This window comes from Nycticebus coucang, chromosome 22 (genome assembly GCF_027406575.1).
Source record: "Nycticebus coucang isolate mNycCou1 chromosome 22, mNycCou1.pri, whole genome shotgun sequence".
In the NCBI taxonomy this organism is placed as follows: Eukaryota; Metazoa; Chordata; class Mammalia; order Primates; family Lorisidae; genus Nycticebus; species Nycticebus coucang.
Genome location: NC_069801.1, coordinates 13,322,452 through 13,340,814, shown reverse-complemented (window position 1 = coordinate 13,340,814; position 18,363 = coordinate 13,322,452). Strand labels below are relative to the sequence as shown.

At 50.5% G+C, this 18,363-nt stretch overlaps 1 protein-coding gene across 3 annotated transcripts in view; it reads right to left on the bottom strand.

Annotated features, from left to right (window-relative positions):
- The window catches only part of IGSF21 (immunoglobin superfamily member 21), a 239,509-nt gene that overhangs the window by 11,075 nt on the left and 210,071 nt on the right, over positions 1-18,363 (bottom strand). For all 3 annotated transcript variants that reach the window (XM_053577134.1, XM_053577135.1, XM_053577136.1), the window contains exons 5-6: positions 4,086-4,201; positions 1,032-1,506 (exon numbers count right to left, since the gene is read on the bottom strand). In XM_053577134.1, coding sequence (XP_053433109.1) covers positions 1,032-1,506; positions 4,086-4,201 — 591 coding nt within the window. The remainder of the gene's footprint in view (positions 1-1,031; positions 1,507-4,085; positions 4,202-18,363) is intronic.

Sequence of the window (18,363 nt, the reverse complement as noted above, 5' to 3'; positions counted from 1 at the left end):
GCACCAGGGCAGATCATCGTGTCCTCCTCCCTCACTCACACAGTTGATAAAAAACAACTAGCTTCCTGTGTCTTCTATATTTCTAAAGAGGAGATTTTCACATCACCCCTCTCCTTGCCCTCATCACCTGGGAGAAGTACATAGGGGAGGGCGTCAGTCCTTAGGGAACCACTATGGGGGTTGGTGCTCTGTGGGAGGAGGAAGGAGTCAGACAGGGGTTGGGTTCTCAGGCTGAGCTGGCCCTGGACATCTGGTTTCCTGCTTGACCATCTCTCGCTATCCACAAATGGCAGGGTTTTCATTGTACTTAAAGTTAAGTCAGGGTGACATCCTCCCATGTCTTACATGTTCCTGACCCAGACCTGGCAGAGTTTCCTATAACCTTCAAAGTTCCTGAGGCTCAGCCTACCACCTCCTAGGTTCATGCCCCTACCTAGCAATGATCCCCCCATCCCCTGGTCTCTTATTCTACCCAGAAAACCTTCTTGTCACCTTCCATATTCCCCACTGTGATCTGGGAAACCTTCCCTGACCTTGCTATAACCTCCTGTGTTCCTCTCCTTGACTCAACTAACTTCCCCTAACTTCTCGTGTTTCTGACAGCAACTCAAAAAATCTTGGCCTGTCCAGGATTTTGTTGTTGACTCAGCAACAACCCTCCCTTAAGAAACCTGACTGGTGTGTTCTGCATGGACAGGGCAAACCTCCCTATGTTTTGGAATTCCTGGTTCCATTTTCAACCTGGAAGACCCCCTCTGTTTTTAACTCTGATTCAGTCAATTTCTCTGACTTTCCATATTCTGTATCCTAACTCTGCAAACTCTCCTGACCTTCTGTGTTCCTGACCCTACCCAGCAACACCCCTGGCCTCCAGGAACCTCCCGTATCCTCTGATCCAACTCAGCAAACCTCTTTAAGAAGCCTGGCTCCATCTCTGTGTTGAACCTCCAGTTCACCCCACCTCTGTGACTCCAAGGCTCCTGACACCCAGGCCGGCAAGGGCTCTGCAGGAGGACCCCACGGTGCCTTACCCAGCGTGACCTCTGCCTGCATGGGCATCGACAGCGCCGGGTGCTTGACCTCACAGCTGAAGAGAGCCTCGTTGTCAATCTGCGGGTTGAGGGTCCAGGTGAGCAGGGCGCGCACCTCCACGGTGCCGTCGCTGCCCGGGGTGCGGCTGTGGCGCAGGAAGTAGATGGGTTCGGCATTGTGGACCCAGCGGGGGAACTCGCGGCTCACGACCGTCTCTGGGATGTTCTCTGTGGTTGGCTGGAGGAGTACGCTGGGATCTGGGGTCAGGCTGCGGGAGGGGCGCTCGGTGTAAGGTCGCCCACCCCGGTTTTCAGTGTCCAGGAGGGAAAGTGACTTCTGCATCTTGGTGTCATCCATGTCACGGTGCAGGAGGCTGCGGAAGGGCCTGCTGTCCTGGAGGGGGCCAGAGCTCGCAGCCGGGGGCTCTGAGAGGGCCACCGCATCGATGGGTTCTCCATCCCGTTTGAAGTAAACCTGAAATCGCCAAGAGGGTGTGGGAAAGGTTTTGTGCAAATGACCTTGACTTTCCAACGGGGTCCCTAATGAACTGGCCACAAGACACTAGCTCTTCTAAAACCTTCCCTTCCTAGTAGTCTTCTCAATGGACCTCCCAAACCCCATTCCTTTCCCTACAGCATCCCCAAGAACTGTGAGCCAGCATGGTACACACATGGGAATGCACATATAGTCCCACGGCAGAGGCTTAGCTCAACCCCATCATTTAACAACTGGTGAGGCTTTTTGAGCCTCACTTTCCTCACTTGTGAAGAAGAATAAGAACACCTGCTTCATAGGAACAGGGGCGTTGGACTCTGCCATGGTGGTGACACTCAGGCTCTAAAGGGGGGGGTCCATGTCCACCTGTGGGGCATGTGGATGAGAGAGAAATAGATTATAGATGGGCAGCAGGGAGGAAGTGGGATGTCCAGAGAGGATGAATGAAGGTGTGTGTGTGTGTATTTGGCACAGACAGGTGTGCACGTGGGAAGGAGATGAGGGCCAGCATGAGGCGAAAGCTAATGTCTCCTTGCTTTCTCTGTTAATGAGGAATTCAAGTTGTAAGAGGCGGCATTTAATTTAATTTGCTGTCTTTTTATTTTGGTACATGTGCCTAGAGGCCTGTGGGGATTGGGTGTATTTTTTAATAAATCAGATAAATATATCGCTAGGAGATGAGGGGAAGAGCAGGAAGCAGCTTTGGGGGGTTCAGGGGTTGGGGGTGGAAGAAAACGGTAGGGAGGAGAGGCTGCGGGCAGGTGTAGGGGCGAGGGAGGCGGGGAGGACAGGGACAATGAAAGGCAGGCTGCAGAGGCATTGCCAGGGTTTATAACGCCAGTGAAGAATCTCTCACGCGCTTAATGGCCTGCTTTGGGATTTTTTTTTATCTTCTCTTTCCTTTTTTTTTTTGAAAAGTGCTTTAAAAGCAGATTTGTAATTTATGTCAAAGAATTTCTTTAAAGTTCTGATGTCTCGGGCAAACATAAGATGCCTGGGATTTGGGGAGAGGAGAATCTTTTACACACACACATGAAATATATACGTGTATATGTTTCCGAATATTTTGTTGACATGTCTCAAATGGTAGAATGGGAGAGCAGGACGGGTGAGAGAGTGTCTTTCTGCAGCCCTGAGCCTGTGAAAAGCCTTCCTTTCCTCTAGCAAATGAGTTTATCTCTGCAGAGAAAAGACCCACTTCCCTGATTTTAGACAGACTGGACCTCTTTATGAGCTCTAAAGGGGAAAATTTGAGGCCATGTCCTGCTTTCGATAATTGGTGGCTTAGAAGCCACTTTCTTCATGTGTTTCCTAAGGACAATGACTTGCCTTTGTGCACCTGCCCACTGTCCACCTGTGCCTCTGTGTACCTGCCCCTGCACTGTCCTGGGCAGCTGGGTCTCTCTGGCCCCTGGTCCTGAGGCAGGACTGACCTATTTTCCCAAGGTTGCCCCAGGGGCTCAGGGCTGTGAGACAGTCAGATCTTGAACAAAGAGAACGCTTCACCTACCATCTTGAACTATAACCTCACATATCCAATGCTCTAGCTCCACCCCTTGCTAAATCCCAGTAATGTATGAAATTCATAGGGTTAAAACCTAAAGTGTTATAAAACGTCAAAACTGAACAGGTCCTCAGGTGTCTATGGCCCATGGCTTCCCAGAATGTGTTCCAGAGGTGCTTCAGGAATCAGTGAGGGTGACTTGCGTCCCCTTAACTTTTAAATATTGTATGCATGAGGCTGCTGTGTGTCTCATTTAGACTAAAAGGCCCCTGTTGCTTCTAAAATAGCTGAACAACTCTAATGTTGTCAACCTCCTCAGCCCCGTTATGGAAACTGAGAAGCAGAGGTAGAGGAGGGAGCCTGTCTGTTCAGGGTCACGCAGTGGATATGGCAAGGCCAGGACTAAAACTCAGCTCTCCAGACTTTCAGGAAGAGCTCTCACACCCTGCCCCGGCCCTCTGGGCAACCATGAAGTAGATGTGCAGATCTCAAGGAAACTTAGGCTGAGTCTCACACTCGGTTAGTTGAAAAAGGAATTCCCTCTCTCTTTCCTTCCTCCCTTCCTTTCTTCCCCCTCCCCCGCCTCCCTTTCATCCTTTCTCTCTTTCTTTCTGGTGGGCTACAGACAGTGTAGGGTCCTGGGAAGAAGAGTGAACTTGGAGCTTGAGTACAAGGACTTGAGTCCCAGCGATCGGGAATCATGGCAATTCCAGATGAGTCCCTTTCCTGGCTGGGCCCTCTTTTTTGTCTGCCTCTTGTCAATAACTGGGGTCGGGTGTGCTGGGGACAGGGTCCCCTGAAGGCCATCCCTGCTGTGAAGTTCTAGGACTCCATGTTCAGGAGAAGTGGGGGCTCTTGGCATGGGGACACTGGGAGTAAGAGGGGCACATGGATGCCGGGATGGGTCAGATGAGTGAATGCAGATGGGGTCACGGTCAACATCAGCAGACCAGACCCCTGTCTGGGCACAGTGGTGACACTTACAGCTAGACAAGTCACAAGCAGAGTGGTCCAGCAGATGGGGAGGGGCCGGGAGAACTCCAGGGATACTCACCATGGGCGCTGGCTTCCCTCCAGACACGATGCAGACCAGGGTGAAGTTCTGGGCTTGGTAGCGGCTGAAGGGGGCTGGTGTGTCAGCAGCCACCACATCGATGGAGGTGGGAGGAGCTGCCCAAAGCGAAGCACAGGTAGAGAAAGCCTTAACTGGAAAATTCAGGAAGAATCCACTGATTACCTAAGATGGGCCAGGTCCCACACTAGGTGCTGGGGGCAGGAAAGGGCAAATGTTGCCCAACCCCAGGGGGTACCATTGTCATGTCTACAGTGAGGACAATGCCTGTGCTGGGCATATAGACAAGGGCTTAAAGCCTAGTAGGGAGACACACAGAAATCAGCTTTAAGTACATCAGATACCAGGAGGTTTCAGTGTGTCAAGGAGACTCTGCCCCAGCCTGGGAGCTCTAGGAAGACATTGGAGAAGAAGGAGGAACAACAGTAGGCAAAATACAGCATGGCGGGAGGCAGGAACAGCACGTGCAAAGGTCTGGTGGTAGGCTGGCCAGGGTTGGGGCAGGCCAGGGAGAGTGGTGCCCAGTGGGGCTGGGCAGATGGGCAGGACACAGAGCATGTGGCATGTTGACAGGGAGTTATGACTCTCCGTGGGATGCTGGGGCCGGTTCCAACCAGTGGAGCCGACTGTGACATTTTCAGGAATTTTGTGAACCAGCTGTTAAACTGTTGCTAACTTCAAACAGATCATGAAAATTAGCAACTGCTACACATCAGGACTTTTTTTTTTCTCCCTTCCTCTGCCCCAACCCCCAGGGAACTGGCTTACAACCCCACCACCGGTTATGAGTTTTTCTTCTTATCCTGAGAGCAGCGGGGAGCCATGGAAGATTTTTAAGCAAGAGCAGTGACATGACCCAATTTGTATTTGGAAGAGACTGAAAACAGAGTGTGAATTTATAGCCTAGAGAGGATGGTAGCTCAGACGTGGGTGGGGTTGGTGGAAAGCCAGATGTGCAGAGAGAGGGGTCCTCCCTCCTTTTCTTTTCTGAAATTGGCCTATTTCAGTTTGCCATCCGTCCCATGCTCACCTCTCTTCTGGTTTGCCAAAGCCCGTGCTCTTCAGCCATAAAGTACCCTTAGATCCAAACCCCAGTGAGGCCCATGTCCTTGCGCAAATTGCCAAAGCTGTGAGCCTCACTTCCCCAGCTTGTTAAATGGGAATAACTCTTGGCAGACCTATTTGCAGTATGAAACCAGCTAATGGATACGAAAGGGTTTAGCATATGGTAGGAATTCAGTATTGTTATGATTTCTGCATTATTTCCCCAACCTCCTCATACTCAGCAGGACAGAAGCCAGAATCTTAGAACTTTGCTTGGGAGAGGCTGTCAATTCTGGCTTACCTGGCCTTGGGCCACGTGCGAGCCAGGAAGCAGAGAAAATAAAGAGGCGTGGGCCTTTCACTCCAGTTAAGTTTAATTAAATTCAGCAAACATTTCCTGACACCTACTAGGTGCCAGGCATGTGCCCGGTACTCCCTGTAGGTGCCCACCGTGGGGTGGGGACGACAGACACACAGGCAACTCTATTTTAAGGCCTCATGAAACGAAGCCAGGTATGAGTCATTCATTCATTCAGGCAGCCGCTACATGCTGTCGGCAGAAAACAATAGGAGAACAATAGATGGAGAATTGTAATTAAGCGTAAGAGCGCATAAAACAGATGGCTAGTGGGGTAAGATTTCCGAGAAGGGAAAAATACACCAGAACACTTCGATTCCCTAGAAGTTGCAGATTCTGCAATCTAACTTTTCCAGAACTCTAACTGAAAACCTGGATCCCACGCAGGAACCAACCACGGCTAACACTTATCAATCAGGAGCTACTCTAAGCTTTTAAAGAGCGTTTTCTTTTCATCTTCACCGTCGATCTAAGAGGTGGGGTTATTCATTCCCATTTGACAGATGGAGAAACTTACAAGGTAAAACAACTCACGAGGGTTCACGCAGACAGTATGACGGTAGAGCTGGGATTTGGACCTAGGCAGAGCCCAGACTCTGACAGGATGTGGTGCCACCTCCATCTTACGGGTCTTTAGACCTAAGTACATATTTCAGCCACAGGGAACATTGACTCATCTGGTGCATTTCGACTTAACGTGGATGCCTTGTAATTCAGTTCCATTGGGAATGGACGCATAATTGTGGTGATGCTTATAAATTGTCTGCAATGCAGGTCCCGTGATTTTAATTACTATTACTTGTATCACTTCTAATAAGGGAAGGAATATGAGACAACGTTTACAAGTGCGGGTTCTAGATAAGACTGTCCATGGTTCATATACCAGCTGTACCATTCACTGGTTGCAGTTAATTGGACAAGTTTCTTAATCTCGCTAAGCCTCAGTTTCCTTATCACCAGAATGAAATTATAAGGTGGTGCCTGCAAAGTGTTTTGAAAGTGCTCCCCATACATATCAGCTATACTTCTTAGCAGCGTGATTTACTAACTAACATCCTTTCTTTGTCCTTGCTAAGGACTGGGAGAATGAAACACAGTCTTGGCCCCTGGGGCATTCACAGGGAGGAGACCAAAAAACTCCCTAACCTTGCGCTGTTCCACAGCCGCTCATCCCCTGCTGCTAGGGAACACCTGAAAGGTGGCTTGTTCAAGTTCACATGCACTGGGAGTGTAAAATGCACTCAATTTTGAAGACTTAATTTTTAGTAAAGAAGGTTAAGAGAGGTCATTACTATTTGTATGTTGATTATATATTGACACAATCATATCTTGGGTATGTTTGGTTTACTATATACAACATTAAAATTAATTGCACCTTTTTTTTCTCAATGTAGTTATCAGAAAATTTACAAGTACATGTGTGGTTTGCATTGTATTTCTACTGGACAGCTGTGGCCTGGATTTTCCATTTTTTAAGTAAGCAAACTGCGGGCTACAGAGGCACAGAAGGGCCTACCATCCTGCAGCAAGTCAGGGGTCCGACCATTATGCCGTAAGACTGGTGCTCAACTTTCCACTTTTTCTATGGTGTGCTCCCAGCCAACGCTCGCGTGCATGCACACACACTCATTCTGGAGATCTGCTCCGGAGGCACGCACACCACCCACACAGACCCTGATTGGGAGCTGTGTTCCCATCCCTTGTTATATTTCTGAGCAGATGTTAACAATATGTACAGTTAATCAAGCTCATAAGACAATAACAGATTTCAGTCAGATGGACGGTGACACGGAGGAGCTGCTAATAACAGTGTGGACAGCACAGGCTTCCCACACTCCCCCGTCGACATATTCCCCAGTCACTGTGTCCCAGGAAAATGTCAGCGTGCATCTCGCCTCCTGTCTCCTGGGGGAGGGTCTGATGCCGGCAGACAGGGAGCTGTCTACATCAGGGGCCCGGGCATACATCACCGCTGCGTTCTTCTTCCTGCTCTTCTCTGTCCCTCCCCCTAAGTACAACAGTCTTTCCTATGCTGCCAAGAGCAGCTTCTTAGGCTCACAGTCTTCCTTCACCGTTAGTCTTCCCCTCCTAGATGGCTACCCTTACCTCCCTTTTCACCCACACCCCCATGTCACTCCAACATCCACCCCATCCCCATTGCCATCCTCCTGCTGGTCCCCATTCTCCTTATCCTCATCCTCACCTTCATCCCCACCCCCATCTCCATCCTGATCTCAATCCTCATCCCACCCCCACCCCCATCTCCATCCCATTCCCATCTACATCCCTATCCTCATCCCTATGTCCATCATCATCCTCTCAGTCCCATCCTCATCCACATCTCCACCCACTTCCCTACCTCCATCACGATCCCCATCCCTTCAGTCGTCCACATCCCCATCTTCATCCTCACCCCTATCTCCAGCCTCATCTCCAGCTCTATGCCCACCCTCATTCTCATGCCCACCCCATCCCCATCCCCGCCCCATCCAGACACCCATTTTTATCTGTATCTTCCTCCCCACAGGCATCCCGACTTCCATCCCTTTCCCCTCCCTAACCCCCATCTTCTCCCCTGTCCTCATTTCTGTCTCCATCCCATCCCCACGTCCATCCCTATCACAACTTCCATGCTCTTCCCCATACGTATCTCCACCCATCTCTATCTCCATTGCCAATTCCATCCTCATTTCTCCAACCCTATACCCATTCTCATTGCCATCCCCATCCCCATTTCAGTATCTGACCAAGGTCAAAAGCAAGCAGTCTTTCCTGTTGGGAAAGATGGGATAGATCCTATGCCCCAGGAACAGAGTCCAACCAAAGGCAGGAGAACAGCTGCAAACACAGATATAAAGTCCACATGACTTCCTGGACAAGAATAATCCCAAGTACAAAGTCAGGTTTTGGAATGAGCAGCATTAAGGAGGCCACCTGCTTGATGGTCCAGCTGTATTCAGAGATCCCAGATGGCAAAGAACCAACGAAGAACCCTGGCTGGCCAATCTCTCTCACCCTCTTCTGCTACCACCATTGGACAATGGCTTCCCAAGTTCCCACCGTTAGTGCCTGGTACCCATGGCCTTTGAGGGTGTGTCTTCAGGGATGACTGTGCTCATGGAGGGCTGCAGGGGCGGGGTTGTGTGTGTGTGCAGAAAGTAAATACGCCCATTCCATCCCTCAGCACTGTTCGTCTGAAATGACACTTCTGGGGTAAAGAGACAACAAACAGACAAATTTTGCTTGGGGAAGAATAAATAGTAGTAATAGTCTGAACTTAGACACAGGCAGAGCTTCAGAATTTACAAACCACTTCCAGATGCATTTTTTTTTTTTTTTGAGACAGAATCTCACTATGTCACCTTCCATAGAGTGTGGTGGCATCACAACTCACAGCAACCTCAAACTCTGGGCTTAAGTGATTCTCTTGCCTCAGCCTCCCAAGTAGCTGGAACTACAGGTGCCTGCCACAACGCCCAGCTATTTTTTGTTGCAGTTGTCATTGTTTACCTGGCCCGGGCTGGGTTCGAACCCGCCAGCCTCTGTGTATGTGGCTGGCGCCATAACCACTGTGCTATGGGCGCCGAGCCCAGGCACATTATTCCACTTGTGTAACACCAGGCCTGGGCAGTAGGAAGGGCCAAGCCTGTTCTATAAGTCCACCATCACAGTCACAGCAAAGCCTCCACCATAAAACTCTCCTTAATCTACTGGCGCCTCCTCCAAGCCAGTGGACTTTGCGTTTACTTGTGCCTTTGCCTTAAGTGGAGAGAATTGATGCTAGATGTTTCCATGACTAATTTTGGCTAGCATCAGAAAAGGCAAAGCGGCTTCTCGTCTGACACAGCTGCAGGTCACAGCCAACCCCTATAACTCCTGTCCCCTGGCCACCTAGGGAGGCAGGAGCTGAAGTTATTTCAGACTCAATAGTGAACATCGACACAGTGAGGTAATGGTTGGGTGACTGCTTTATGAAATTAACTCTGAAATATTGCCCGTCTTTATCTTGAAAGCAGAACTTTATTTCGGTCACCGTAACTCACTTTGGAGAGAATGTGGTGGCTCTTCTTTGCTCTGTAAATCATCCTGTGGCCTTTGCAATTTCAGAACACAAACTTGATCTGATGGATACAAACCCCAGAATTGTTGAAAGGGAAATCTGCACCATATTCGCGCTGAACTGTGAGTATTAGAGTTCAATTCTCCTCCCTGCCCTGATGCCCACCCCTAATTCCCCCATGGTACCAGCTCTAATAGAATCAGATCAAGGTTCCAGCCCAGGCTCTGCTACCAACGTCGAATGAAGCTTTGGGCAAATCAATCGAAGCCCCCGAGCATCAGTCTTCGCCTCTATAAAATGAGTTCAATAAGACATACCCCTGCCAACCTTCCAGCTTCCAGGTTTTTTGAGAAGAGAAGTAAATAGGAAAATGGACATAAACCTTGTATAAGGACAGCTAAGTGCTGACCAGACAGGATGGGGATGGGGTTATTTATATCACCTCTCTGATGGCCCACACCCCTCTCTTGGCTGAGAGGGAGTTTGGGGGGAATTTCTTCCCTTCCCAGGAGTGGCCCTTGTCCGGAGGAAGGGATAATCTCTCCTGTTTCTTGGGTACCACTCTGTGAAAGTGCTTGGAGCGTTTCTGCTCCCAGTGCCATTTGTCATGGGGTGATAATCAATTAAGTTTGGGGGAAGGGTGGGGGAGGGGAATGACAAGTTTAAAATTATATTATTTGCAAAAAAATCCATTCTCTCCTCCCAGCATGCCTGCTCTATTGACTGCTTTCCTTTTCAATCAGCTCCTAGTCATTACACCGTATTTCACCAAAGAAGAAAACCACCCTCTTAATATAAAAGTGTCCATGAATATAAATGTCCCTCCATGGTCCCTATTTAATTTCTTTCTTCTTCATTTTTTTTTTTTTTTTTGGTCTCAAACATCTCCATTTCTTTTCCCATCATCCCCACCAGTCTCTCTCTTCTCCTTCAAGATACTTCTCATGGAAACACTTCCTCCACGAAGGCTACCCCAGCAATGCTGAGCTGCCCACGGTTCCTTCCTCATATTTGTCACCTTCTCTGTGCCCTGCACACTCTGGACCCTCTGCTGGTTAATTCTGCCTCATCCTTTAGGGCTAGCTTCAGATGATGCCTCTTCCAGGCAGCCTTCCTGGGCTTTGCCGGACTGAGTTAGACCAGAGCCTGTTCTCTGTGCTTCTCTGGTTCACTTCTGTATTCCCTTTAGACAATGGGCTCCCTGGGGCCCAGAGCTTTGTCTGTCTGCAAACTAACTTCAGGCCAGCCATGAGGGAGGAGTTCAATGTCAATTCCTGTTGATTTCCTTCAGAAGGAATCTCACAAGACCCTGCAGTGCTGTGGATTCTGTTCCCATTTCCAGCTTTATCTCAACCAGTACCCACCCCTGAATCTCAATGCTCTAAACACACTGGGAATTTTGGGGGGGAGGGGGTCCATGAATACCTTTAGCTATCTCTAACCCCAAGGTCTTTGCATCTGTTGCTGCGTCTTCCTGGCTGAGTCCTGCTCAGCATTCAAGTGTCAGCTCAAAGATCACCTCTCAGTCTAAGCTAGGTTCCTCTTTTATTTTCTGCCCCAGGACTATGTTTATTTTCTTCAAAGAATGCCTCCCTATGGATAATTATCTCATGGGTTGGTTCAAATGCTTATCTGCGCACTAGAACGCAAACACCATGAGGGTAGGAATTTCTCTTGTCTATTGTTACACTGCAAGGGGCTGGCAGGCAAGGATTGGCTCAGTAAGTATTTGCCAAGTGAATGAGTGCATGATTGGGTGCCCTTCAATTCTTGCTCGAGTCAGGAGGGCTGAAATTTCCAGCCCTACCCAAGCCCCTCTCTTGGCAGAGGCCTGAGACGACAGATCCCACCAGCGGGAGGGGGTCCCCAGCAAGAAAAAGAGAGAGGGGGAGAAAAAAGCACATCTCTTTGGTTTATGGGAAAATTAAATATTGAGCTGAGCAGTAACAGCAGCCAAGGGGAAAAAAAAAGAACGACAAAAAGCCCCCAAATGGAGCTGCCATCAGTGACAAGAGAGATAAACGCAGCGTCTGTGCTTATATGGGCTGCAACGGGCCCTTTTATGTGGCAGCTGCTGAGCTGAGCCCGCTCCCCCACCCTGAAACTTGAAAGTGGCAGTGAGAGCTCGTGAGAGCAATATTGGATGCAATAGTGAGGGCTGGGGGCCCTGGGGTCTGGGTCCTTGCTGGATCCTCCGCCTTTCTGAGATGGGGCCTTTCTGTGTGCAGCCAGCTCAGGAAGAAGCCCAGTGGCTACGGGTGAAATGCACCCACTCAGCCTTCCACTCGGCGGCGGGAGCTGGCTGGAGGCTCCCGCTCACCTGCCTCGCCCCTCCCCTTCCAGCTGTTGTGCTTTCGCAGTGGTAAGAAGATAAAATTAACAACCACAGCCAGCAGCCGGCTGACTGCTCTGGGTTGGGGTGGGGGGGTGAGCAGGTACGTGGGATTGGGGGACAGCTTTCAAGGCGATGAATTAGGGAGCTTGGGCACAGCAGGATCCAACCAGGTTAATGCTGGTGGAGAAAGAAAACCCTGTCTACACGTAGAGGGGTAGCGGGGAGGCCAGGCTGCAGGTTTTGTTGTTTTGGTTCTGGATTTATATTCTAGCGCTATTTTCTAAGACTGTTCCTTTAAGCTGATGATTCTCAAAGTGTGTTCCCTGGACCAGCAGCATCGTCAGCATCTGGGAGCTTGTTACAAATACAAATCCTTGAGTCCAATTCCGGACAGGCTGAAGTCCCAGGTGGGGCAGGGTTCTGCAGTCTGTTTTTTTTTTTCCAGTTTAATATGAGGGTACACACGATTAGGTTACATTGTTTGCATTTGTAAAGTAATGTCCCAGTTGTAGTTGTTTCTTTCACCCAGGAAGGGTGCCATACACCTGTGCATTGTTCCCTTTGGGTGGGGACTTGCTGAACCCGTTCTCCCATCCCCTCTTCCTGAATTTAATTGAGTTTTATGCAGTCTAGGTTTTAACAAGCCCTCCAGGCAATTTTAATGCAAGTATGTGAACCACTTCCTTGACCTATGTAAGTTTCGGGCTCATCTCTAAATTAGGGATGATAAGAATCACTCTTATCATCCCTAATGATAAGTGATGGTGTCATGTGAACTTGGTCCAAAGTAGGTGCTCAGTAAATGGTAGTGAATATTGTTCCTGACAGAGAAGGCTCAGGGGAATTGAAGAACCTCAAAGGGGCCTAGCAGAGGGGGCATAACTAGAACTCTCTGGAGCCTTCCTGGCCCTGTGCACTGATTGGATCAAAGGACCTCAAATCCCCTAAGCCTCACCCCCCACAATTGTGCATCCTTCTATTCTTGCCTGGATTGGCTGCTTCTCAACGTTCCCAATTCTCTGATTGGCCTCCTAAGCCTCGAGTCGCACGTGGACACTTCCTGCCCCTGGGGTTTGCTGGCTGGAAGCAGCCTGCCCTGAATCCTATGGGTGGCCGCTGTGTGTGACCGCCTCTGCTGTTCCACGCCATTGTAGTTTATGTGGCAACCGAGCAAATGTGTTTAAGCCCCACGACAGAGACAGGTGCCCTATCTGCAGAGATGAAATCTATGGGGTGTAACATGAATCTATTCTAAATAGCAGCAAGGCTAGCTAATTTGGGGGATGTGTTCAATATATCCCAGAGGTATGTATTACACACATGGGCAATTTCACCAGGTGCCATATTTGCAGCTTTATGAGAGAAGCCTGCATAAACCCTGAGACACTTGGGGAGGCAAACAGGGAAACGTGCTCAGAGCAGAGTGGCCGCAGTGCCACCCAGCTCCTTACTGGCTGGCTGCTCATCCAGAGTAGGCAATGGGCTGGGGTTTGGAGGCTCTAGGGAGACCCCTGCCTGTCTTCCCCCAGTGTGAAAAACCTCTCTCCCTTCCAGCAGAGCTGTGTCTTGCTAAGCACCAGGCTTCAGCACTCCGGGGCTTAGGACAGAGCTTACTTGCCCCTGTCCCTCCTGGCCCAGGGCTTGGGGGACTTGCCTCCAAGGTCACAGCCATTATGCTGAGAAGTGTCCTTGAGGCAGTGTGTCCCTGCTAGGCTTCCAGGGCCCCATCCATAGAAAGAGGATGACAGGGGTGCCTGTTTTACGTGGGGGTGCTTGTGGGGAGTGAGGGATGTAGTGAGTGCACAGTCCATTTTAGTTATTATGGCTTTTTTTTGTTTATTACTATGTCTGGGAAAAAGGCATTAACCAGGAGACAGGACCTGAAGTTTCTATCAAGATTTTGCCACTGACTTGGCCAGTCACTTCTCTGCCCTGGGCCTCAGTTTCCCCATATAAAGTTAGAGAAACAGGCAGACCACCTCCAACGGTCTACTCATTCCCCAACATTCAAGGTGCTAAGGAGGCCCATGTGCCTCCACCCGGGCCTTCCGAGTCGCACCTCCCCACAGAGCCCTAGGCCCCCCCCGCTGCTGCACCCCTACCTCTGCCCTTGGCCCAGAGCCTCCTTCCTGCAGGAGATTTCCCAGAAGGCACTGTGGTCACCGCTTTTCCTGTCCTATCAGCATTTTGGGATTGATTTCCTGAGTCAGAGAGCCAGCAAATCATTCTTGTCGCTCACTCTCATAAGGCCATCTCCAGGGGAGGCATGGGGGTGGGGAGGAGCTGTACAGAAGGGCATTTTGTGGGATGGGAATCACTCATTTTTTTTTCTCCTTGACATTTTACTATGAAAATTTGCAAATCTACCCCAATATTCAAATAATTGTACAGGGCACTCATGTAACCGTCACCTGGGTTCTAGGACAAAACATTGAACTCCACTGCTTTATTGGATTGTATCTTTTTAAAGAGCTGGGTGAGGTGGAGTGAAGCCTCATTCCTAAAGGGGCTGAACTGTCATCCAGGGCAGAAAAGCTTGATTTAGGGGTGGGGGGCCTCAGAGACCCTACGCCTGTGGCCCTCCCCCTGCCCTGGCCTTACATGGTCCCACGTGCTGGGGCCTCGGCTACCACCTGTGACCGTGAATGCACTATTGTTCCCAGGAAATACCCTCCTTGCTCTCATCTCACTCCCCAGTGCCCTGGACCATCTGGCTCCTCAGCCATCCCCAGCCATGGTCTCCCCACGTCCAGTGAATGAGCATCATTTGATTCAGGACCTGCACCGGCCTCTCCTTCCCTCTCTGCCTATGGACACCTGGCACAAGAGAAGAGCCTTTTCATTAGCCCTGTTCTCACCTGCCCCTGCTCTCTAGGGACAGGGCATAGCACCAGGACCTTACAGGCTGCCCATCTCCATATCCTGGCTCTGCCACCTCCTAGCTGGATGACTCCACAAGTCACACATTCTCACTGTGCCTTATCTGTAAAATGGGGTCATCATTATATCCACTTGATTGGGTTCTTGTGGGTATTAAGTAAAGTACTTAGCCCCTTACTTAGTACCTTCCAAGTTTCTGGATAAATATCACCCGTTGTGGCTACCGCTATTGTAATTGTCATAGATCACTTCCCACCCCTCCCCCATGCTTCGGTTCCTGACATGTAGGGGTGCTCCCTACCCTAGGCTTCTCTGCTCTGCACTGTTGCCTACAGAGTTCCTCCTCTCCTATCTCCCCCAGGCTGCCAGGCCCAGCTCCATGCTGCCACCTCCATGAAGCCCTCCTGGGAGCTCCCACATGATTCAGCTTGCACCCAAGTCTTCCCCCATTTTCCCAATTTTCTTTCTGCCAGAATTCTGGAAACCTGTGCCCTCCTCCATCTCCCCCATCATTCATGGGCTCCTTGGGGCCAGACACTAGGCCTTGTGACCCTCTCGTTGTCCCCAGAGCAGAGAGGTTAGACCCTGGGTTCAGAGGGAGGGGATTGGAGCCTCTGTGTGGTCACTCACTAGCCATGTGGCTTTGGGTGAGTTGCAGACCCCTGGTTTCTTCTGTAAAATGGAAATAACAAGAAAACTCCCTCACCGCCTTGTGAGGGATGAATTAAAAGAATGCTTACAAAGAGCTCGCCGTAATCCTGGCACATAGTAGGTATTCATCAGTGCTAGCTTTTTATTAGCAAGATTATTGTGATTATTGTTCCCAATGGGCAAGTGACACAATCCCACCACCACAGGCGTGAATGGGGAAACAGTCCAGGGATCCATGACTAGTCGGCAGCAGAGTGAGGGCTTCTGAGTCCCAGGCCAAGCCAACTTACAGTGTGATCTTGGTCTCAGTTTCTCCTTCCATACAAGAGGTAGTGGGGTTACTTCTCTCCCCCAAGAGTGTCCACAAGCAGCATCCTTCAGCATCCATCCTCACAGCTTCCTGCCACCTCCCTGGTCCCTGCTCCCCCACCTCTAGATACAGCTCTGTTAACACCTGTAACCTCAGCTGCCTGCCTGCGCCTTAAATCACTGGGCCCGAGGCACTGCAATTTCTACAGCCACATATCACTTGTAATTAAGGGGCCTGTCCGGGGAGGAGAAGTTTACTTTCTGCCGGAGCCACTAAATCCAGCTCCCAGTGGTGAAGAGGATAAAGCATCCTACTGACCTAACACTTGTCAGGGTTTAATGATGCACCTGCTGGTCTGCTCTGGCAGGGCCTGGGAAGCTGGGGCCGATAAAACTCTGGTTGGTGGGACACAGTAGCTCTAGGGAATTGGTGAGAGCCTCAGAGGACAGCAGGCATCTGCCTGGATAGTTCAAGAGACCTATCTCTTCAGCTTGGCTCAGGAGGACAGGATACACTCCAGAGACAGGTGATCTGGGTTCAGAAACAAAGTCTGCCACTTACTTGCTGTGTGACTTTGGGTAAGTCACTAAACCTCTCTGAGACTCAATTTTCTCATTTATTTAAATGAGAATAAGAGAAGTACCTGCTTCCTTAGGGTGGTGAGGATTAAATGAAGCCATATATTTAAAGTGCTTGGAGCAATGTTTGTTACTTTGTAATTGTAAAACTCACCACTGTTATATTCAGGCTGTCCCATGGCATTAATAAAATGTCCTTCTTAAGGGAGATGGTGCCCTCTCAGTCCTTCTCCCTCAGCAGGCACATAGTAGGTGCTTATAAATATTGGTTCAAAGGGCTTGTAAGTGCGAGAAATGGGTGAGTAAATTGTTTCCCTGCTAGACTCCATGTTCCTTGGAGAAGAGCTAGCAACAACCTGCTAGTTCTGTGGCCCCAGGGACAACATGTGTGCAGCCTGACTGAGTTGCCTGCTTCTTCTAGCTGTAGTCAAGGATTAGAGAAGTCACAGGCAGACAAGGCTTCGAAGGCCTCGTGTCCATCTCAGCTTAGGGCCTCAGAGGAGGGAAAGCAGCCATCAGAGGATGTCTGCATTCAAACTCTAGGCTTCCTTTTATTAGCAGACTCAGTTTCCTCCTCTAGATGGGGACACTGATTCCCACTCTGATGGCTTCCTGGACCACGATGAGGACTTGCTGATGGGACGTTGCAGCACGAACATCTCGTGGTGTCATTTTTGGGAGGAGGCCTGACACCCAGTAAGGCTCGATGGTACCTGTGGTGGTCCTACCGCCCCTGCTGAGAGAGGCTGTCTGTCCATCTTGGCACAAACTCACATGGGGGGAAGTTGGGGCTCGGATACCCAGCAGATCTGGGCTCATAGGCCCCACTCACTGCTGGGGGTGTCTGTCCCCCACCTCTCTGAGCAGTCTGCATTTTCTCAGGTGTCCAAGGTGCCATAGCATCTGCCCTGCGGTGTGTAGGGGATTAGAGGGACAGCTAACAGAACATGCTGGGCCTGTGCTGGGGGCGGAAGGGGCTGCAGTCAAGGGCACTCCACCTTGGCAGGGCTGTGCTTAGAGAGGAAGGAGGGAGGGAGGATTCTAGAAACCTGTCCAGGAGGCAGTCAGTAGGCTTAGACCTTTGGGGCTAGAACTGGGAAGTGACTGTCCTTGCTAGATGAGACAGTTAGCTCCAAAGTGTTCCTCTGAGCCGCAAACCCATCTGGCTGGCCCCCTCTGAACTGGCACTCAGCCGGTGACCTCAGCTGGCTGGAAGGCTTGTGAAAGGGCAGGCAAGCAGAGTGGGTGTCCTTCCTCCAGGTCCCTGGCCAATTCCAGGCCCTCAAGACAGCAGTGTCCAGTCTTTCAGTGTGCCCATGTCCAGCTCAGAGGATCCTGACTAATCGTGCCCCAGGCCTCTTTCCACGCCCCACCCCCGCTCCGGCCAGCTTACGGCAGCCCAGCCCAGCCAGCTGTCTCAGGCCCCCCCAGACTTCTTGTCTGGTTGCCCTCTCAGAAGCTCAGGCTGCAGGGAGGAGGCCTGTGGGGGGGTCCATGGCCTCTCCCCTGGCGCCCACAGCCCATTTCCTGCAGTTGCTGGCTGTGGAGTGAGATCACACGGCTGCATTGGAGCCTTCTCAGAGGACCAGCTGCATCCAGTGCCACTTCTCCACATCTGTTCCCATTTTTCCAATTGGTCCCCATGTCTTGTGGCTCCTGCCCGGAAAGACCTCTTATGTCCAGCTGCTGCACTCACTGCCTGAGCCCCAGGATGGCACCTGTCATCTCTGCTCTTCTCACTGCCTGCCCTGCCCTAACAACGGTGCCAGCGTCCGGGCTAAGAACTTGCTATGTGATTACAGGTGTCTTTATTTACTCTACACACAGATGAGGAAACTGAGGCCTAGAGAGGAAAAGCCACAGCAAGACCACGGGGTGTGGGGGGCTCAGGAATGCCAGCGCATTCTCTGTTCTGCTTTCCTTTGTTAGCCCCCGGGGTGGGCGGTCAGAGTCCTCACTGCCTGGCTTAGAGAGCTCCCGCTGGGCTATCCCACTTCCTTTAGGCCTGATCTATCCCTGGCCTACTGACATTTACAGGATAAGG